This window comes from Schistocerca piceifrons, chromosome 8 (assembly GCF_021461385.2).
Source record: "Schistocerca piceifrons isolate TAMUIC-IGC-003096 chromosome 8, iqSchPice1.1, whole genome shotgun sequence".
NCBI classification, from domain to species: Eukaryota; Metazoa; Arthropoda; class Insecta; order Orthoptera; family Acrididae; genus Schistocerca; species Schistocerca piceifrons.
This window is the reverse complement of record NC_060145.1, coordinates 152,425,062-152,449,295: the sequence shown is the minus strand read 5'-3', so window position 1 is coordinate 152,449,295 and position 24,234 is coordinate 152,425,062. Positions and strand designations below refer to the sequence as shown.

The following is a 24,234-nucleotide window of genomic DNA, read 5'->3' as shown; positions in this document are numbered from 1 at the left end:
AGTGGAATAATCGCAGAAGTTAATGAGAGACGTACGACGAACATATTCGTTAGGAACCTATTCGTTAAAACAGTGCGCCGAAGTTTGGCGTTAATGCGCTACGGCAGTAGAGGACCGACGCGAGTGTCTTTGGTAGCATTCCGACAACGCCTGCAGTCCATCTTCTGGGCTCGGTACCATGTCGGTTGGGCCCTAGACACTGGAAAAACGTGACCTGGCCAGATGAGTCCTTATTTGGTCAGAGATGATGGTAGAGATCGAGTGGGGCGCAGACCCCACGAATCCATGGACACAGTTGTCAACAAGGCTCTGTGCAAGTCGGTGGTGGCTCCATAATGGTGTGGGCTGTGTTTACATAGAATGGACTCGCTCCTCTGATCCAACTGAAGCGATCATTGACTGCAAATAGTTATGTTTCGCTACTTAGAGATGACTTGCTGCTATTTATGGCTTTCATGTCCCCCCATGAACCATGGACCTTGCCGTTGGTGGGGAGGCTTGCGTGCCTCAGCGATACAGATAGCTGTACCGTAGGTACAACCACAACGGAGGGGTATCTGTTGAGAGGCCAGACAAACGTGTGGTTCCTGAAGAGGGGCAGCAGCCTTTTCAGTAGTTGCAAGGGCAACAGTCTGGATGATTAACTGATCTGGCCTTGTAACAATAACCAAAACGGCCTTGCTGTGCTGGTACTGCGAACGGCTGAAAGCAAGGGGAAACTACGGCCGTAATTTTTCCCGAGGGCATGCAGCTTTTACTGTATGATTAAATGATGATGGCGTCCTCTTGGGTAAAATGTTCCGGAGGTAAAATAGTCCCCCATTCGGATCTCCGTGCGGGGACTACTCAAGAGGATGTCGTTATCAGTAGAAAGAAAACTGGCGTTCTACGGATCGGAGCGTGGAATGTCAGATCCCTTAATCGGGCAGGTAGGTTAGAAAATTTAAAAAGGGAAATGGATAGGTTAAAGTTAGATATAGCGGGAATTAGTGAAGTTCGGTGGCAGGAGGAACAAGACTTCTGGTCAGGTGACTACAGGGTTATAAACACAAAGTCAAATAGGGGTAATGCAGGAGTAGGTTTAATAATGAATAGGAAAATAGGAATGCGGGTAAGCTACTACAAATAGCATAGTGAACGCATTATTGTGGCCAAGATAGACACGAAGCCCATGCCTACTACAGTAGTACAAGTTTATATGCCAACTAGCTCTGCAGATGACGAAGAAATTAAAGAAATGTATGATGAAATAAAAGAAATTATTCAGATACTGAAGGGATACGAAAATTTAATAGTCATGGGTGACTGGAATTCGAGTGTAGGAAAAGGGAGAGAAGGAGACGTAGTAGGTGAATATGGATTGGGGCTAAGAAATGAAAGAGGAAGCCACCTGGTAGAATTTTGCACAGAGCACAACTTAGTCATAGGTAGCACTTGGTTTAAGAATCATGAAAGAAGGTTGTATACATGGAAGAACCCTGGAGATACTAAAAGGTATCAGATAGATTATATAATGGTAAGACAGAGATTTAGGAACCAGGTTTTAAATTGTAAGACATTTCCAGGGGCAGATGTGGACTCTGACCACAATCTATTGGTTATGACCTGTAGATTAAAACTGAAAAAACTGCAAAAAGGTGGGAATTTAAGGAGATGGGACCTGGATAAACTGAAAGAACCAGAGGTTGTACAGAGTTTCAGGGAGAGCATAAGGGAACAATTGACAGGAATGGGGGAAAGAAATACAGTAGAAGAAGAATGGGTAGCTTTGAGGGATGAAGTAGTGAAGGCAGCAGAGGATCAAGTAGCTAAAAAGACGAGGGTTAGTAGAAATCCTTGGGTAACAGAAGAACTATTGAATTTAATTGATGAAAGGAGAAAATATAAAAATGCAGTAAATGAAGCAGGCAAAAAGGAGTACAAACGTCTCAAAAATGAGATCGACAGGAAGTGCAAAATGGCTAAGCAGCGATGGCTAGAGGACAAATGTAAGGATGTAGAGGCTTATCTCACTAGGGGTAAGATAGATACTGCCTACAGGAAAATTAAAGAGACCTTTGGAGATAAGAGAACCACTTGTATGAATATCAAGAGCTCAGATGGAAACCCAGTTCTAAGCAAAGAAGGGAAAGCAGAAAGGTGGAAGGAGTATATAGAGGGTCTATACAAGGGCGATGCACTTGAGGACAATATTATGGAAATGGAAGAGGATGTAGATGAAGATGAAATGGGAGATACGATACTGCGTGAAGAGTTTGACAGAGCACTGAAAGACCTGAGTCGAAACAAGGCCCCCGGAGTGGACAACATTCCATTGGAACTACTGACGGCCTTGGGAGAGCCGGTCCTGACAAAACTCTACCATCTGGTGAGCAAGATGTATGAAACAGGCGAAATACCTTCAGACTTCAAGAAGAATATAATAAGTCCAATCCCAAAGAAAGCAGGTGTCGACAGATGTGAAAATTACCGAACAATCACTTTAATAAGTCACAGCTGCAAAATACTAACTCGAATTCTTTACAGACGAATGGAAAAACTAGTAGAAGCCGACCTTGGGGAAGATCAGTTTGGATTCCGTAGAAATACTGGAACACGTGAGGCAATACTGACCTTACGACTTATCTTAGAAGAAAGATTAACGAAAGGCAAACCTACGTTTCTAGCATTTGTAGACTTAGAGAAAGCTTTTGACAATGTTGACTGGAATACTCTCTTTCAAATTCTAAAGGTGGCAGGGGTAAAATACAGGGAGCGAAAGGCTATTTACAATTTGTACAGAAACCAGACGGCAGTTATAAGAGTCGAGGGACAAGAAAGGGAAGCAGTGGTCGGGAAGGGAGTAAGACAGGGCTGTAGCCTCTCCCCGATGTTATTCAATCTGTATATTGAGCAAGCAGTAAAGGAAACAAAAGAAAAATTCGGAGTAGGTATTAAAATTCATGGAGAAGAAATAAAAATGTTGAGGTTCGCCGATGACATTGTAATTCTGTCAGAGACAGCAAAGGACTTGGAAGAGCAGTTGAACGGAATGGATGGTGTCTTGAAGGGAGAATACAAGATGAACATCAACAAAAGCAAAACGAGGATAATGGAATGTAGTCGAATTAAGTCGGGTGATGTTGAGGGTATTAGATTAGGAAATGAGACACTTAAAGTAGTAAAGGAGTTTTGCTATTTGGGGAGCAAAATAACTGATGATGGTCGAAGTAGAGAGGATATCAAATGTAGACTGGCAATGGCAAGGAAAGCGTTTCTGAAGAAGAGAAATTTGTTAACATCGAGTATAGATTTAAGTGTCAGGAAGTCATTTCTGAAAGTATTTGTATGGAGTGTAGCCATGTATGGAAGTGAAACATGGACGGTAAATAGTTTGGACAAGAAGAGAATAGAAGCTTTCGAAATGTGGTGCTACAGAAGAATGCTGAAGATTAGATGGGTAGATCACATAACTAATGAGGAAGTATTGAATAGGATTGGGGAGAAGAGAAGTTTGTGGCACAACTTGACCAGAAGAAGGGATCGGTTGGTAGGACATGTTCTGAGACATCAAGGGATCACCAATTTAGTATTGGAGGGCAGCGTGGAGGGTAAAAATCGTAGGGGGAGACCAAGAGATGAATACACTAAGCAGATTCAGAAGGATGTAGGTTGCAGTAGGTACTGGGAGATGAAGAAGCTTGCACAGGATAGAGAGCTGCATCAAACCAGTCTCAGGACTGAAGACCACAACAACAACAACATGTCCCCACACATGTCACCGGGCCACAACAGTTCGCGATTGGTTTCGAGAACATTCTGGACAAGTTGAGCGAATGATTTGGCCACCCATATTGGCCGGCATGAATCTCATTGGACATTTATGGGACGTAATGTAGAGGTCATTTCGTGCAGAAAATCCTCCACCGGCAACACTTCCGTAATTATAGGCAGCTACAGAGGCGGCATGGCTCAGTATTTCTGTATGGAACTTCCAACGACTTGTTGAGTCTATGCCACGTCGAAGTGCTGCACTGTGCCGGGCCGGCCGCCGTGACCGAATGGTTCTAGGCGCTTCAGTCCGAAACCGCTATACTGCTATGGCCGCAGGTTCGAATCTTGCCTCGGGATGGATGTGTGTGATGTCATTAGTTCTAAGTCTAGGGGACTGATGACCTCAGATGTTAAGTCCCATAGTGCTTAGAGCCATTTGAACCACTGTGCCAGGGAGACAGGGATCTGACACGATGTTTGTAGGTGTCCCACGAACTTGACCACCTCAGTGTACTGCACACATATGTACTGGCTGTCAAAGAACGAGTAAGATTTTGGAGAATTAGAGTATGGTATCCTAATCACATACAACTTCGCCGGTCATGTATTCACTATATCTGTGTTGTGAGCTATGCGTGCATGAAGGTGTAAAGCGTATGTATTGGTTTCTGTGTAAGCAAACAATCACAAGATCCGCGAGCATAGCTAAACTGCGATACGAAATTCACATTATGTGTGTCCAAATACTTCCGCTTTTGATTTTTTATTACGCTGCAAATATGAAAAGCCCATCACACTATCAATCGATACCACAGGACACAGACATTATCATCAAATACGTGTACTGTAGATTCAACAGTACCTGAGATGGGAACAAAGCATGACATGCGCTGTCCTTCGCAAAAATATATGTAATTACTATACCGACTTTCACTGTTACACTTTCCGGAGAAAATCAACCATGAATATTAAATAAACTGTGTGATATGATCTGCCAAGAAACACTGACAATTTGCTTTCCCGAGATGCAACTATAACCGCTTTTTCTTTTGTTGAAGGACTTGAAGAAGCTAATGGACAACGCAAAAGATGGAGTAATATTCTTCAGCATGGGATCTCTCGTAAAGAGTGCGGATTTTCCACAGGAGAGTATTCAAGCTTTCCTCACAGTCTTCTCTAAACTGAAGCAACTGGTCCTGTGGAAATGGGAGAACGACACCATACCTGGAAAGCCAGAAAATGTGCATCTGGGCAAATGGTTTCCACAGTCTGACTTGCTAGGTAAGTTTCACTACTCACTCTTTCTAAGCGCATTTGTCCTTCACTCATGTTAACATCACTTTAGCCCTGTCTCTTATTATACAGTACTGGAGCACTGCTACGTGACTGTACTACAGCAATTCGTATTGACCATTGTTCCATCTTATGGGGTAACAAACGAAAGATTAAAGATTTCTAAGTAGAGAGGACGTACCTAGCGCTTTATTTAGGTCGGAGTGTCATCAAAAATGGTTCAAATGGCTCTGAGCACTATGGGACTTAACATCTGTGGTCATCAGTCCCCTAGAACTTAGAACTACTTAAACCTAACTAACCTAAAGACATCACACACATCCATGCCCGAGGCAGGATTCGAATCTGCGACCGTAGCAGTCGCGCGGTTCCGGACTGAGCGCCTAGAACCGCTAGACCACCGCGGCCGGCTGGAGTGTCATCGACAGGTATAGAAGTAACATGTGTCTTGCTGCAGGAAAGTGCGTTCAGACCCTTGCTGTTGATATTCGTTAATAGCAGGAAGACAATGTTAATAATGACATCCCATTTTTTGCAGGTGATTCAGTCATTAGTAATAAAAAAAGCAGCTCAGCTATTCAGTTAGATATTGTTAACATGTAATCTGTTGTAAAGATTGGTGACTTTTTTTTAATGTTTATGAAGGAAATGCGCTTCACAAAACTAAAAAGAAGTGGTATGCTAAGAAATCAGTCAATTTATAAAAATACCTGCATGTCACACCTTTGTAGTGCCATAAAACGGAATGACTAGGCTTAATCATAGTTAAAGCCATTGGCACACTTGAGTTCATTCGTAGGATATGGGAGGGTGATGAGCCTCGAGGATAGTGTACCTATGAACACGTGATGTTTTCTGGCTGCTGTTTCAATCTTAATGACCGACTTCAGAATCACATGAAGGTATGTGCAATAGAGACCACCAAATGCAGTTTCCAGTATTTTCTACTGTTTCTATTGTTATGATACATGAGGTAGTGTTTCGTGCAGCATTCGTAAAAACATTGAGGTCTACACGGTCAAGTACTGTATAATGCATTAAAGGAATTTCTAAGACATTGTTAGTTCTTCGGGTACAGTATGTTATGCTGAGTGAAATCCTATGTATTTTTAAAACTACTTATATAACGTGTGTATTGTTTAGCCGTACTTCCTTGGTTGTCTACCACGTTGCACCTTGAAACAGAAGGTCTTCTACCATAAAACATGTGATATTTGCAAAATAATTGAGTTCCTTTATTGTCTTAACAGATCTACCTATCATGAAAACGCAAATTTGTGTTAATTTCCAATAGCTTCTATTTCAAAATGTATTTAACTTGTAAATGAATTTTGGTGATACTTCAGTTTAATTTGATTTCACTTATTGACTACTAGCCTTGCGCCAGCTCCTTCGCTCGCGTAGACTGTATGGCCTACAGAATTTTCGTTTTGTTTTGTTTTTACTAAATTGAATGTTGTTCACAAATTGCAATATCTTTTAAGCTCTTCACGATGATCAAGGCCTCGTAAGCATCGTCTTTCCCAAAGGTAATTCTGACCAAAAAGCGGTTCTGGTACTGGAATCCAAAGTTTTTCTTAATCATGCCTTTTGCGTTCTTATGGAGATATTTCCACAGCAACTTTCATCCTTTAACATATATTTCTTTATATCTAAGGAGGAAGTGAAATACCAATTTTCATAAGTTTAACTTTACAATTTTTTTAATATAACGAAATATTTTTTCAGAAATTTTCATCCCCTATTGCACTCCCTTAGGGGATGAATTTCCAGAAATATTCAAACACCTATCGTTTTGTTTCTAAATGAGAAGTCAAATACTAGCTCTCATAGATAAAGCCTTAAAAATCCTTTAGTAGTTCTTTAGCAGTTATTTATTTTCAAAACACTTTCACCCGTTATTTTACCCTCTTAGTAGCCAAATTTCCAAAAAATTCTGAAACACGTATTTTTTATTTTCTGACTGAGAAACCAGATATCAGTTTTCGTAGCCCCAGCTTCACAACTCCCTTAATAGCGACATACTTTCAAAAAGCCTCTCGTCCCCTATTTCGCCCCCTTAGCAGTGGAATTTCGGACAGTCCCTTCTTAAACGGTGCCCACAATCTAAGATCCCAACTTCAAGTTAAGTTTCTGTCCTTAACGAATTTGGCTCGGCGATGATGATGAGTCAGTCAATCAGTCTGATGCTATTTCACCACCTTAGGGGTTGTATTTCAAGATTTTGTTTTAAAAATGCTTTCGAAATGAAAGAGTTTCATAAAACGTTTCATCGCCTATTTCACCCGCTTAGGGGTTGAATTTCCACAAACAGTGAAACACGTATTTTTTTTTATTTCTAACTAAGAAGCCAAATTTAAATTTTCATAAATTTAGCTTTAAAAGTTCTTTCATAGTAACATATTTTCATAAGAAATCTCATCCCCAATATCACTCCCTTAGTTGTTCAAATTCCAAAAACAATGAAACACGTGATTTTTTATTTGTAACCGAGATGTCAGATACCAATGTTCATTGATGTAGCTTTGAAAATACGTCAGTAGTGCTTTAATAAGGATGTACTTTCAAAAAAAGCTTTCAACCACTTTCCCACTCCCATAGGGTTAAATTTCTAAAAATGCTGAACCACGCGTTTCTTTACTTCTGACCGAAAAAGCAGATACCAATTTTCGTAGGTCTAGCTTCAAAATTCCCTAAGCAGCCACATTTCTAAAGAAAACCGTTCATCTCGTGTTTCAGTTCTTTAGGGTTGGAATTTCGAAAAATCCCTTCTTAAACGACGCCAGCAGTATGAATTCCGAATTGCGGTTTGGGCAATGATGAATCAGTCAGTCAGTCAGGACATTGGCTTTCATATACAGAGATTGGTTTGTAGCAGCGTAATAACGTAACAGACAGATTATTGAAGACAACCGCGACGAGACTACTTCGACTGCAACACTTTTAATTTTCGATTGTATATTGGTTCCTAGATACATAACAATGTTATACGTTGGAACATGTTTTTCACATTTGGCAAAACCTTAATTTTCCAGAGTAATTTCTGAAAGTTAAATAAAAAATCTGGAGCGCAACGAAAAGTGACTGCTATCACTTAATAACGGAATAGGGAAACAAATTAAACATCTCTTACAGTGCTGGCTAGAGGTGAAAGTCTGAAGGATGTTAAAAGGTTTAGCAGTCTCCCATACTGGGAAAATACAATGTGTCGACAAAACAGGTTGCTTGGAAAGAAATCGATTGCTCTAGCTTCTGGGAGACATATCAAACAGTACTGAAAGGTACCTTGAACTCACCCCTTTATGGGAGGTCGCTAACGCACGCCTGGTCAGTAGCGGTCGATACGAAAGTATGGGTGATCGAATTGTAGTGATGGGTGCAATATTCAGTGGCAGTATTTGGCCAGAAACGGGAGCAGTATCTGTGACGTAAAGTTCCCGATCACCAGTCTTTGGCAAAAGTTATGGTTTAAATTCCAGACTTATCCACAGTGTCTCATATAGTCAGAACATCACTCTGTTGATGGTGATCCGTCCGTAGATTGGGGACGCTAAGCTCTTCAGCCCTCATGCTACTATTCGAGAGGAGTAGATTACGTGCCGCCACAGGGTATCGAAAAATGGCTCTGAGCACTATGAGACTTAACTTCTGAGGTCATCAGTCCCCTAGAACTTAGAACTACTTAAACCTAACTAACCTAAGGACATCAAACACACCCATGCCCGAGCAGGATTCGAACCTGCGACCGTAGCGGTAGCGCGGTTCTAGACTGAAGCACCTAGAACCGCACGGCCACTCCGACCGGCGCCACCGGGTATCAACCTCTCCCTTCTCTTGTCATCGTTATCACACAATACGAACATACAGGCAAATATTACATATACTCACCGATACCCCACAATATACACACGATTCAACTCTCACACTTTTTTTTTTTTTTTTTTTCTCTTTGAGTCATCAGTCTTCTGACTGGTTTGACGCGGCCCGCCACAATTCCCCTTCTGTGCCAACCTTTTCACCTCAGAGTAATACTTGAAACATACGCCCTCAAATACTTGCTGGATGTATTCCAATCTCTGTTTTCTTTTTTCTTTTTTGCCCTACACGGCTCCCTCTAGTACCATGGAAGCTATTCCACGATGTCTTATCAGGTGGCCTAAAATCCAGTACCTTCTTCTTGTCAGTGTTTTCGATATCTTTCCTCGCCCATTCTGCAGAGAACATCTTCAGTCCTCATTTTATCAGTCTGTAGCACCACGTCTGAAGTGCTTCGTTCCTCTCCTGTTCCGGTCCAAACGCACTTTCTCAGAAATTTCTTCCACAAATTAAGGCCTATATTTGATACTAGTAGACTTCTCTTGGGCAGGAATGTCCTTTTTACCAGTACTTGTCAACTTTTTATATACTCCTTGCTCCGTCCGTCATGAGTTACTTTGCTTTCTAGATAGGAATATTCCATGACTTCGGCTACTTCGTGATCTCCAATTCTGATCTGAGGTTTAGCACTGTTCTCACGTATGTTACTTCTCATTACTTTCATCTCTCTTCGATTTACTCTCGATCAGTATTCTGTACCCATTAGACTGTTCATTCCATCCAACAGATTCTGTAATTCTTTAAATGGTTCATATGGCTCTGAGCATTATGGGACTTAACATCTGAGGTCATCAGTCCCCTAGAACTTAGAACTACTTAAACCTAACCTAAGAACATCACACACATCCAGGCCCAAGGCAGGATTCGAACCTGCGACCGTAGCAGCAACGTGGTTCCAGACTGAAGCGCCTAGAACCGCTCGGCCACACCGGCTTGCTCTTCATGACCAACTATTCTGCTTATCTTCGTGTTTGCCAAACTCTACCTTGGCCTACAAGGTCGCCAAGTCTGTCTTCAATCGAGAACGTATGGAGTATTATGGGCAGGTCACTCCAACCAACTTGGAATTTTGACGAGTTTTGAACAGAATTATGGACGATATCCAACAATGCTATCAATCAGTGCCAAGTCGAATTACTGCCTGCATAAGGGCGACAGGTGGACCAATGCGTTATTGATTTGCCCAATTTGTGAAGCAATTTCTCTTTAATAAATCATTCAGTTTTCGCGAAATTGTAATCATTTGTTTGTCTGTACATGTACAGCACATCTACCGATTGATTTCCATCCCATTCGGATAATTCTTTCGTGGTGCGTCTTTTATTGTCTTAGAGTGTACATACCGTATACCGGGGCCGTATAATTCCGTGGGAACATTCAACTATACTTCCATGGGACCTGTTGTAGGAATTGAAGCAACCATGGCAACTGCGGAATATATAAACACTGTTGCGGACCACCTGCATATCTGATTACTTGATGTCTTCGCCGACGACGTTCGCATCTACTGGCGGGACAAGACCAGAATCGTACTACAGGGATTTGTGGAAAATGATAATGAACCACATTGATATCTTGAGCACTTAATTTCTCCCAACCTGAACCCTAAGGGAGATATCTGGGACGCTGTCTGGCGTCCACCCTTCACGCGCAAACCACGGGATGTGATTCACGGAAAATGTGTGACCTGTCCGAAGACATCTGGTGCCGTATACTTGCGAAAAGCTACTAAGATACACGGTGTGAAACAGTCACGCAAGAGTTATGCTCCCATTATGTGAATCAAAATGGAAAAAAAAACAGTGCTGATATTCTCGCTGAAGGAGGAATTTGGTTCCTGTCATTCACTGGATGTCAGGCGACTAGTTTATTGACGCGTTTAGTTTTCAATAGTCATCAAAAATCAATACAGGGAGAAGAACTTCATACATACAGTATTATTTCATGTGAATGTGACACAATCCAAAACGTTTTGGCTTGTGTCCCATTCACATGACCCTTACTGTATGTAAGTAATTCTTCTCCCTGCCCCGATTTTTTGATGATGATCGTAACAGAAACGCGTCGGTATACCAGCTGCCTCACATCCAGTGACTGACAAGAACAAAAATCTTCCTTCAGGCAGAATATCAGCACTGTTTCTCCACTTTAAGCTACTAAGGACTTTTATACTCCACGCCACCCATATTCTATACTGCTTTCCGAAGGTGGACAAACACACTATTAAGCAGGTGGTAGTAATGATTTGGCTCATTAGTGTATTTATTTGTATTATTAATTATTGACAATTACGTGGTGTTCCTCGCTCTTTCCATAGTTGTGCTGAAAAGTAAATTCCTTAAAGTAACTAATCTGTTAGCCATTAAAATTACAACATCACGAAGGATCGAAAATAACGACATTTTACGTGTCCTACGCATACAATCTAGGAGGAAGAGTAGACGATTAATTTGAAGGTGATTTGAGATTACACAGAGTGCGGAATTTAGTACACCGAGCTGCAACGCAGACGAGCATCTAGTTTAACTCAGCTCAGATGACAGATAAGGTTACGTCATTCCTTGCTGCTACCACTCTGTCCAAGGCTTTGTCATTCGCAGTAGTTGGTGAGCGATGGTGCGTCAATCTGTCGGCAGTTCATGATCAGGTATTTTTAATGGGTGAGAGATCTGCAGAACGCTCTGACCGTGATAGAGTCTAACGACCTCTGTATCGAACTAATTCAAGACCTAACGTACAAAGAAGGGTCTTGCATTATCTTGTTGAAACATAGTGGCACAGAAACCTAGAAGATAGGACAAAGTTCGCTGCCTTAACAGGTCATAAATGCAACAGCTGATAGCCAAATTACCAGCTGTATTAACAAAAGGTGAACTGTAATCCTCGGAGCCTCCACATCCGATCACACTCATCATGTACGTGTGAGAACCTGGACTTTTCTGAACGAAGGACGTGGTGCTTCCCTTGTCTCAAGTGTTGTCTTTGGGCACATCGCTATTGACACGCCTCACCCTGTTGCCGCACCCAGCTAAGAGCCAACTATGGTCGCCATAGCAACAGTCCATAGTGCACCAGACGCGGTGGCGCTGCATGGTGAATATTTTCTGCAAACACTACCAGATCCATGCTCCAGGTATCAGATGTCACTGTACGATGCTACACCACTGAGCGAACATAATGTTTGTCCTATCGGGCGCTAGTCATGTGGGACCATTCTGATCCAGTATGGCTATCAGTATGGCTCTCCTGATCCAATCGATTACGTATTGGCATTATACTTTGAGAGACCTACCAACGCGAGCAGCAATCTCGTTGAACGATAGAATCAGTCTTAACAGATCACGAGCCTTTTGTCGTCAAATTCTTACAGTAGGTTTAATACGGCCCTGAAACAAACTACAACGTTCAAATGTGATTACTCAATGAGAAGTCAACTGCATAAGCCGTCTTTATATTCGGAATTTAGATAACGTTTCTCCTACCTACGCCAACAGTCTTGTCACAGTGGTGACATCGGTTCCCGTCAGATCACCGAAGTTAAGCGCCGTCGGGCTTGGCTTGAACTTGGATGGGTGGCCGTCCGGTCTGTCGAATACTGTTGCCAAACGGAGTCCACTCAACCCTTGTGAGGCAAATTGAGCAGTTACTTGGTTGAGAATTAGCGGCTCCGGTCACAAGAACGGGAGATCGGTGTGCTGACCTCACATCCTTCCACCTCCGCATCCAGTGACACCTGTGGGGTGAAGACGACACGGCGGTCGGTCAGTACCGTTGGGTCTTCGGAGACCTGTCGTGACGGATTTTAGTTTAAATTTTTCTAGTTTACTTTTCTACTACCTACTGTGTGAGATTTGTGCTGAAAAGACTATCGTTTACCTACCCATGCACATTAGTGCCAACTGCCTCCGTGATGTTGCAGTTTTAATGGCCAGCAGTGTATTTCACATGTTTTGCAGCTAACCTGTGTGTTTGGCAGTGATGATGGTTGTGTTTCAGCTCACAAAAACGTACAGCTCTTCATCTCCCACGGAGGACTGCAGAGCAGTTTGGAAGCGACCGCTCGGGGTGTCCCCGTTATCGGAATACCAGTTGGACCTGAACAGAGCTATAATGCCCGCAGAATCGCCAACTTCGGATACGGCATCGTACTAGATGTGCAAAACTTGACTGCCCAGTCCGTGGAGTGGGCTATTTATGAAGTTTTGAACAACCCAGTGTGAGTTACTCTGCTTATTTTATGTGTTATGTAAACCTTATTTCATATTTTGTGGGTATTAATCGGCAGCCTTCGCCTTCGCCTGCCGTGAGCAACAGTTCGTTCTGGGCTGACTTCTTCGTATCCTCATAGCAAGAGGGAGAGAATAAAAGCCTTCCTCATTTACTTAGGAAAGGTGAGGAGAATGGGAAGGGCTATTATCAGACTAGGAAGTGGTCTGAATTTCAAACAGGTAATGCTTAAGTAGTTCAATGGTTTATTTTCCATGTATATGAGGGGCAGTCGCATGAAAGCGAAACACCCTACACAACGAGGCCATGGAATGGATCCATTCAGAAGTAATCACCACACGCGTTAAGACATTTATCACACTGTAAGAGGTGACGATCAATTTCAGTTTCGTAGAACGCGGTCGGATGGTGAGGAATTCACAACCACGCCGCCTCTTGCACTCCCTCATCCGACTAAATCCGGTGTCCACGGGTGTCTTTCTTCAGGTCGTCAAAGATGCGAGAATCACACGGTGAAAGATCCCGCCTGTACTGAGAATGTTTCAGCGATTCCCAATTAAATAGCTGAGATGTAGGCTTATCCCGATTGTGATTCAACGCTCGAGGAACTTGATTACATGTATAGTTGCGTTCGATAGTTTTGGTACACTAAATAAATGATGTTGTAAATCGTAGGATTACCTGTAGTGTAAGCAGCATTGGTAGGGAAAGAAACATAAATGAGAGACTAGGAGCCGATGATCTCTTTTTGTTTGCACATAATTTGAACTGCAGATCGCTCAATGTTAAACCACTGTGTTTTTTACATCCTTACAAAATATAAATTGCATTTTATAGGTAATAAAAGTTAGCTGATCGCGTATCTTCAGTGCTTTTACGCATCCAAAGTAGTTACTTCTGATGCAAGTAAAGTTTATACAAGGTATAGAACTTCAATAGTGGCAACTATTTATTCACAACCGATACAAAAGAGTTACATGTTTGCACCTGTTACTGCCCTTCAAAGTAATCGCCAGCCTTGTGTAGAACCCGTTGCCACAGATGTGGAAGGCGTAGTAGACCGTTAGCAGAGCCTGTTCTGTTGATGATGGGAACGGAGCGGTCTACTGCCTGTCGAATCTCTGGAACAGTTCTGAAGCGAATGCCACGAAGTGGTTCCTTCATCTTCGGAATCAAATCAAAGTCACAAGGACTTAAGTCCGGGGAGTGTATTGGACGGTACAGTACTTCCCAGTCCCATCGACCGAACACAGCAGCCACAGCATGCGCTGTATGCGCCCGCGCATTGTCGTGCAAGGCGCTGGGTTGGTTGCGTTCCTCCACGGCAGACCATCAATGCACAGTATTACTGTTCGTTTTTGGAGCATCACCCGCGACCAGCTCTGCGAAAGAAGCGGCGACACCTTCTGCACAACCCACCATAATTTTGCACGACAATACGCGGGCGTATACAGCGCATGCTGTGGCTGATCTGTTCGGTCGATGGGACTGGGAAGTACTGTACCATCCACCATACTCACCGGACTTGAGTCCTTGTGACTTTGATTTGATTCCGAAGATGAAGGAACCGCTTCGTGGCATTCGCTTCAGAACTGTTCCAGAGATTCGACAGACAGTAGACCGCTCCAATCCCACCATCAACACAACAGGCTCTGCTAACGGTATACTATGCCTTCTACATCGCTGGTAACGGGTTCTACAAAACGCTGGTGACTACTTTGAAGGACAGTAACAGGTGCTAACGTGTAACTCTTTTGTATCGGTTGTGAATAAATAGTTACCACTATTTAAGTTCCAACCCTGGTACACACAAATATAAGAAAATCTATACAATTATTGTTGTTATTTTGTACTGAATAGAGCGTTCTTCACCATGACCAATGGCAAGAGTTTCCTGTTATTGATTATTGCAAAAGTTGTTTACGAATATCGGAAATGTGTTTTATACAAACTCGACAAACTATTGAAGCGATATGTTGTCAAAAAAAAAAATGGTTCAAATGGCTCTGAGCACTATGGGACTTAACAGCAGAGGTCATCAGTCCCCTAGAACTTAGAACTACTTAAACCTAGTTAACGTAAGGACATCACACACATCCATGCCCGATGTGTGATTCGAACCTGCGATCGTAGCGGTTGCTTGGTTACAGACTGAAGCGCCTAGAACCGCTCGGCCACCCGGTCGGCTATGTTGTCAGAGGAAATCACATTTTCCAGCGCTTCATGGTAATAATATATTGCTTTTTGATTTTACTACAACATCCCTCTGCTTGACGTTATAACACAACGACTTTCGAATAAAATCACAATGAACCATTGATAATTTCGTTTTTGCTATACCACTGTTTATTGTTAAGTAACGGACAGGAGGAAACTGTGAAGAAAAAATATGTTCAATTTATATATATATATATATATATATATATATATATATATATATATATATATATATATATATATATATATGGCTCACAACTTTCGGTTTTTAAGGGAATCTAGTGAGACATATCTAGTAAGACACTGATCGTGTACGCAAACAAAGCAACAGAAATGAGGTAACGCACGCCGGCCGGCCGTTGTGGCCGAGCGGTTCTAGGTGCTTCAGTCTGGAACCGCGCTGCTGCTGCGATCGAGGTTCGAAACCTGCGTCGGGCATGGATGTGTGTGATGACCTTAGGTTAGTTAGGTTTAAGTAATTCTAAGTTCTAGGGGACTGATGACCTCAGATAGTAAGTCCCTTAGTGCTCAGAGCCATTTGAGGTAACGCCCGATGTGCTGCGACACACCTAACGCGCAGGTAACGCGGTTACGATTGTAACTGACCAAGACGACTAGGAAAAGTACCCTATTCTACGCTCACTTATGAAGTCTACGTTAGCCTACGTTAGTTTTACAGCTCTGTTTACCACATAATCTCTGAAGGCTGTGTGAGAGGCGGACGAGGAAGGCAGGCCCCGTCTGCTGCACAGGTGTCTGAAGGCTAGCCGAATCGTAGGCGCTGGCCAAATAATACTATAACAACTGGACGGTCAACAACCAAGGCCATAACCCAACAACTGCGTGCAACTATGATGTATTACTATGCCTTTCACCACAACTGTGACAATACCGAAACATGGCAACAGTGAGGCAACTGTCTCACCGGCTGTGTGTTATAGCGGGTGTTTGATTTCCGTTTGACTGCCCCTCATACCTTACTGGGAGAGGCGCCCTACAACGGCTTTTTCTTTGCGGCCAGCTTGCCTAAGTCCTTCAAGAGACAGTTGCGTTACAGTCAACAGTTCTGATTATTTTAACAACATTGGTTCCTACCTCCAGAGATGAGTGATGCCCGCTTACTCGTTCTGCTAATCTGCCGATAGGGAATACGCGGATCTCACTCTGTTGTTTTAATTACTCTGCTTTATCAGAAACACCGATATTAGCTCACTAATAGAGACAAGGGTAGACTGCTCTTGTTCTTCTATTATCTGACACAAGTACAAAGACGTCCAGCGTCCAGTACTTACGGTACTCTATTAACTGTCTGTTGATCACCGGAATGGAATAGAGACTTCTTTGCGTAATGTTTAATTCTTCCTGGCTCTCAGCTCTGGAAAATCTATGCAGCACTGCTGTCTTCAGGCGTCTTGGTACACATCCCGTCATCGACTTTATTGTGGTGTTTTTCCATGACTAACTGTTATCGTGACTGTCTAAGACCACTATTTACAGTTCGCTATTGACTACTAGTTCCGTGTCTGGGTGCTTGTCACTTATTTTCAACATTCCCCGACTGCTTTTCCTATTTGCTGGAACTTACCACCATCGCTTGGACACATCCTCAGATCCGAGTGGCCTGCTACTACTTTTGTGATTCAGTGTCTGCTGTGCCATTGTGACATATATATGGTCGCACTGCTGGGATAGGATCTGCAAGTGTATCTTCATTTTCTCCTTGGTGTGTTTTCAATAGCGGCTCTGCTTCCACCTTTGATCATCTAGAGCTTTCGCTCAAACTAATAAAACTGGAGATCTATGACACTTAATCGAAAATTTGTTGCCCACGCCACCTGTGGGACGTCGAAATATCCTCATACATACAAGTGTGGTGCACGATCAGATGCCCTCGCTATCTGCCTGGTACTAAAGCAAACTTAATATTTACAAATGAATAGAATCAAAAGTGTAGATGTTATACGGTATTAATTCATTTACTTCAGTATTTTTCACCTCGCATGGACTTCGTCAAACTACAACTGTCGTTAAAGAGGACACGGGGACACTGTACTGGTGAAATGGTGAAAAACCTTGAAAAACGATATAGCACCTGGAGAGTAAGATGCAGAACCTGACCAGATGCCATCTTTGACAGCGCAATTGTAACATAAATGAGATACGTACTCTAAACGGTAAGTAAATATGAAAGGAACAAATATTATATATCCAAGTATATATGGCAGGAGCAAACCATTAATTCTTATTTACCAACGGGCAGCAGGTCAGTGCTGAAGTGTGGATGCATGGACTCTAAACGGTTGCCTTCCGACAGATGTAGTCCACTTAGAGATGCAGTTAGGATCTCGCAGAAAATATCAGGTCGTAAAGATTGTGGGAAGACTTCGTCTCAGAGAAAAAGCAACTGAAACACAGATGTGCACATACTAAGATGCCACGTATAAAAGATATCTGCACTTATACTCCTTAAATCATATTATATGCCACTCTGAACCTAAATGTGTAACAGTTATAAGTAATACATAAACAGCAAGAAGATATACGCTTATCAGCCAGAACACTATGACCACTGACTTACTATCGATATAAATCTGTCCAGGCGACAGCAGCGTCACCTGGCGAGAAATGACTGCTAGTCACACACACACACACATACACATAAACACACATCCACACCCACCCACCCACACACACACACACACACACACACACAGAGTGAGCATATTGTCCGTCTGTAGAATGAGAAAGGCTTGTGATCAATCTGAGTTCGACCAAGGGGCGGATGTGATGTCCCGGAGACTCGGCACGAGCATTTTGGAACATGCACGACTTAGCAGTGCTGTGGTGAGTGTCGTAAACGCGTGTTGAAACCGAGGTGAAACGAAGTCAAAACATCGCGAGGTTGGACGACCACCCGTCATGACAGATTTCGGACGTCGTAGGCTGGGCAGTCTCTTAAATTAGGACGGGCGGCGAGCTGAGTGGGAACTAACATCAGACTTTAATGCTGGGCAGAGTACAAGTTTGTCTCAACACACACTGCACCGAACACACGCAACATTGGGCCTCAGTAGCCGACAACCCATGCATGTGCCAATGTTAACACCACGACATAGGAAACTATGACTGTAATGGGCAAGTGACCATCGGCTCTGAACGTTGGCGCAGTGGCAGAGCGTTACATGGTCTGATGAATCCGATATCTTCTTCATCATGCCAGTGGGAGGGTGCGAATCCACCGTCTACCAGGGGAACAGCTCCTTGACACCTGTACTGCAGGACGTTGATAAGCTGGCGGCGCTCCATCATGCTCTGAGGAAGCTGGCCGCTGTGGCCGAACGTTTCTAGGCGCTTCAGTCTGGAACCGCGCTGCCACTACAGTCGCAGGTTCAAATCCTGCCTCAGGCATGGATGTGTGTGATGTCCTTAGGTTAGTTAGGTTCAAGTAGTTCTAAGTTCTAGGGGACTGATGACCTCATATGTTAAGTCCCATTGAGCCATTTGAGCTCTGAGGAACACTCACGTGGGCATCCGAAGGTCCTGTGGAGTTCGTGCAGGGCACCATAACGGCCAGGGAGTATCATACACTGTTTGCAGACCACGTACACCCCTTAACGATGATTATGTTTCCCGACAGCAGTGACATTTTCAACAAGATAATGCGCCATGTGACAAGGCGAGGAGTGCGATGTGTGCGGTTCGAGTTCCAGTTGATGTGCTGGACCCCCAACTCATCAGACCTGAACCCGATAATAGACATCTTGGATATGAGTCAACGTAGCGTCAGAGCTTAACGCCGCCCTCCCCGAAGCTTACGGGACTTCGATGTGCAGATGTGGTCCCAAATCCCTCTAGCGACCTGTCAAGGCCTCATTGCTTCCATACGAACGACGCGTCGCCGCTGTTATCCGTGCCAAGATGGGCATACCGGCTGTGGGTGGTCATCATTTTCTGGTTGATCAGCATATATTAAAGTATAGATGGATACACCCAGCAGAAGAGACGTCCATGTGATGGAACAACAGAATAACGAGTTTACCAACTGGAGTCAAGCTGACAATTACAATAAAGTAAACACAAGGTGAGAGTATTTGAAAATAACTAGAAAAATAGTTACATATGGAAGGCGCTGCGGAGAAAAGTGAAAAATGTCACTGACAAAATAGTAAAGTTGATAATATGTAAACTAACTTCCAGTTTATCTGCAAGAGGGCGACATTAACGGATGGAAAGTAGAAATGGAATGGCGAATCGTGACTGCGTAGAGAATTTGGTGAAAACTTGTCCTGTAAAATACAAGGTTACTGGTTCGAATCCCTGTCTGTGATGTGCAACTTTCACACAAGCAAACACTCCACAGTAGAACAATGGTTTTATCCTGGGAACAGGGAAAAGTTCAGGAAATGGATCACTAATTTGATTGCACGACCTAGTATTCCACAGTGGCTCTTTGGAATGATCGTGGGAATCCTCCATCCCTAGACCCTTTCCAGCTCTGTGGCCAACTTTCCCTCAGGTATTCAATTCAAATCTAATGCAGTCGATAGTTAACGTCGTGAGCATCATACATTACTTTGAGCACTCTTTTGTTGCTCGAAGTATTGATGTTGCTTCTATAACCCCGTAATGACATGTTCTTATCTGCGTTTCATTTCTTTCCTTTATTGTGATTTCATTCGCCTGCCCCATATGGGCAGGGGAGGGCCGTCAGTGTCACAATCCGCCACTCTTCATCCAAGTGACATGACAGCTAATACAAGAACAAAATGGTACATATAAAGGCGATAAAAAAGGAGACATAAAACAGAGTAAGGGGAGATAATGGAGGTAAAAATACACTGACATGTACCTTTCAAGGCGGGGGGGGGGGGATTTGAAAAGTCGATATAAAAAAGACACTGAAGTCAGACACACAAAGGTTAAAAGTGGGCCACAGTATTAAAAACACTCCAGAACAACACTTTAAACCCACTTGGACCACACACAATGAAGAATAAAACTGCGAGGTGGAACCTTGCCAAGGGAGAGGCCTGTGAGGATGGAAAAGGAGGGGAGAGCAAGGTACAGCGGTGGAGGGGGCAGGATGAAAGAGTAGGGCCGTCAGCGGGTGCACCAAGAGGCAGGACACAGGTGGGGTGGGTCTGCGTTTCGAACGTCTTTGTAAATTGAAGAGGGTAACTGTTGTTAGCTGTAGCGGGATATTAAGCCGAATCAGCGGAGACGAGTGAAAATGTGTAGCAGACCAGGAGTCGAACCTGGGATCTGTTGCTTACTACGCAGGTGCGTTAACCACTACGCCATCTGGGACACAGCGTTACGGCAACTGCGCGGCTTATCTCACCATGCCTCACAACTGATCCACGTTTCCACTGAATGCCATCTATCCGCAGTCGCTATCCATTGACTCCATTTTCGCAACTTTAAGATTCCCATAGGAGATCGGACGTATTTGTGCCTCCACACTGAAGAAGGTGGATCCATAGCCCAGCTAGGCGTATCAGTTATATGAATATGTGGCGTCTTGATTATCGTGGTGTTTGTAACTTTACATTTCCGAAAATACAGACACTACTGATGCCTTACAGAAGATATCGTCGTCGTGCAAGACAGACAATATATAAAACAATTGAGGACGTCGAAATGACTACATCAGCTGCCGACAAGAAAAGGAATGTCATCAAATCTGTCGCTGCACATTCGCTATTGGATGGACCCGCTGTCTTCTGTGGTTGCAGACTCAACTTCAGCATCGACATCAATGATTCCTTTACCCATGGGAACGGATGGTTAACAGTTGCAATTGTACGTGGTGGTACAGGCGTACCTAATGTATCTGGACTGGAAAGCTTCGTGGATCGTGATATCATAGCCTATCGCACATATCATGTTACAGAAAATGCAAATAAAGACTTCGGCAAGTCAACATACATGTCACCCTCACCTTTCTCCTTGTATACACGTAGTAGACGTAAGATATCTGTTAATGAAACTGTATTTATATGGATTAAAGGAAAAGGTACCTGTGAATATGTGTTTGTTTGGATCTATATTTTTGTGTCCTGTTTTTGCCGTATTATCTTTTCCTGCTTTGTGCACTCTTTCTTCTACTCAATTAACTTTAACTTCTGTTATGAAACTGAGTGAATTTTCATACCAGATGTGGGATGCTTTTGTTTGCAGGTACCGCGAGAACGCGAAGATGCGGTCCCGCCTGTTCTGGGACCGTCCAGAGAGCCCTGTGGACACGGCCGTCTACTGGACAGAGTACGTGCTGAGGCACCGGGGAGCCCCCCACCTGCGCAGCGCCGCCCTCGACCTCTGCTGGTACCAGTACCTCCTGCTGGACGTCGCTGCCCTGCTACTGTCTGGAGCGCTCCTACTGCTTATAATCGCTGTCGTGGCAGTCAGGACATTGTACAGGCTAATCACTGCAAGAACTTCTGCCCCACACGAACAGAAGAAAAAGAAAACAACGAAGAAGGAATGAAGAAAAATTCTGATCCTATTGGTGACACGCCACTAAAGACTCTCAGCTCCAAACGCAAACAGGGTCAGCACTTGACGGTACATTGCGTCCATGTTTTGGAGGCTCGCAACAGCCTGCTCCTGTAAACACATCAAACTCTTTTTTTCCCGTGAGATGTCTCTTTATTTATTGTTTTAGATTATTTTGCTGAACATTCGGTATCTCGACATTCTAGTCACTCATACGATTGATGATAGGAAGGCATACACGAGTGCATGTCACCAAACAATGCAGCACAGAGAATCATGCTATTTTACTGCACTTTATTCGTTTATCAACTACCCATTCTCAGTATCTGCAGTGCTTAGTGTGCACCAAACAGATGTGAAACGACAAACACATTAACTGCAAACTATTTCATTTAAGCACACAATTATCAACACTTAGCTTAAGTCTTGTGCAATTGACACACGATTATGGAGATATTATAGTAAATATATTAGTTTCACCGTAACATTAATATGCACTTTGTATGTTTTTACGAGAAGGCGCGAAATAGCACTTCCAGATATACGTGTAATCTATGATGAGGTACCGACTTTGGGTTTGGAATAAATCTAGTCTTGAACATTTCTTACATGTATCATTTCTTGTTTTGTAAATACAAAATACTCGTCGAAAATTTCATTTCTCAATAGTTTTTTGTTAAATTCCTTTTCCTCTTACGGTTCCTTCAAACCCATAAAGCTTCTTACCATAACATAAAATTATTACCTACGTTTTGTTAAATAAATCGCAACTTGACTTCAAGGTAAACTACAGATTTCACCGTGTGTTTGGGTGGCAAGCGGCAACTTTAAAATCCTCAATAGGAACTCCCTTTTTTATTGCAGATTACGACTCTACTGCAAAATCTACATACGTTTTGCCAGAAGCATTTTCTTCGTTTCGCCACAGATGGCGCTATAATTGGAGGAAAAGAAATGGGAACACAATCTTAATTTACGACATGTTACTCAATGGTCCTTGAGTATCCAATGGCACATGCGATCCCACCTCCATGCTGCGAGGGTAAGACAGGCTAGTATTTCATAACTTCTGCTTCAAAATCCTGTTCGCAATGTTGTATTCCTCTGTCATATCGATGCGCCACTGTGTTTGTGGCTCGAGGCGAAGGCTTCTCTAGTTTTACAATTAGAGTAAGTGTTCAAACGTAGTACAGCCAACGTGAATACACTTCTTGATCTGCTTTTTAAATGACAGTACACATGACAGAAGCATATCTGCGGGAATGTCAGCACAGGCGTTTCTGATGTGGCCGACCGTGTCTTCATGGCCTGTTGGCACTTGCTGCTCCACCTCATCTTTATCTATCCCCACAGAAAGAAATCCGGCGATGTCATATCCGGCGCCATCAGATCTGGCAACATGGCGGGCCAATTAATAGGGCCACCTCTGCCGATCCACCGACATGGTCTAATACCTCACGTTAAAACGTCCCCTTAGAAAAATTATACATGACTGTGCTTAAACTGACACACAATATTTTTTAGCGCAACGCACTCTGACTTTCAATAATACCTACAAAAGAATGCCCCTGACTAACATTAACCTATACCTTTCACAAATCACTTACCTCACAAAAAACCTTGTTACTCGAACTACTGCAATACAGCGAGCGCCACTACTGCCAGCTAAATAAAAGATTCTAACTATTGAAGGCACTAACTACTGATAGGCATAGTTAGCAAATGAAAGATTTTGATAGAGAACAAACAATGTATTTACCTTAATAGTGTTCAAAAGTCATAATATATATAGCAGTTCATGACATCCAGTCTTACAAATGTACTGTCTCTGATGGACACACGTCCAGATCATCCACTCTCAAAAATCCGCCACCTCACTTCCCCACATCCACCACTGTGGGCGGCTCACCTCCAACTGCGCAACGCTACGCGCTGTTAACAGCCAACTGCCAAACACTACAATAGCCAACAACAATGCAAACCAGCCACAGGCTGCACGCAGCGCAGCCAGTGATTTTCATACAGAGCGCTACGTGGCATTACCAATAAAAAAAACCTAAACAGCCTACTTACATAGCCCCCATGTTCCCCACAAAAATTTTACAAATTGTTTTGGTCGGTGGCCAATACAGATTTGAAAAAATTTTTCATAATTACAATAACAAAGATATCAAATGCACACACTTATTGATACAATGTTGGTCAAAAGCAAAAATTTTCTCACAGTCCATAAAGACAGTCCTGATCATCCATCACAGTAAAATTGCAGTGTTATTTTTCTCAAAGTCTGAGCAGTAAAAGAGAATGCACACAGAAGTAGTGGATTTCCATGCAGTCTTGAAGAAGTCCTTCCAATGGAAGGACAGTGCTGAC

At 43.1% G+C, this 24,234-nt stretch overlaps 1 protein-coding gene across 1 annotated transcript in view; it reads left to right on the top strand.

Annotated features, from left to right (window-relative positions):
• Positions 1–22,519, top strand: part of LOC124711943 (UDP-glycosyltransferase UGT5-like) — a 50,148-nt gene extending 27,629 nt beyond the window's left edge. Inside the window, exons 4-6 of the mRNA XM_047242210.1 lie at positions 4,812–5,034; positions 12,919–13,138; positions 21,547–22,519. Coding sequence (XP_047098166.1) covers positions 4,812–5,034; positions 12,919–13,138; positions 21,547–21,853 — 750 coding nt within the window. The 3' untranslated portion in view covers positions 21,854–22,519. The remainder of the gene's footprint in view (positions 1–4,811; positions 5,035–12,918; positions 13,139–21,546) is intronic.
• The last annotated feature ends 1,715 nt before the right edge of the window (positions 22,520–24,234 follow it).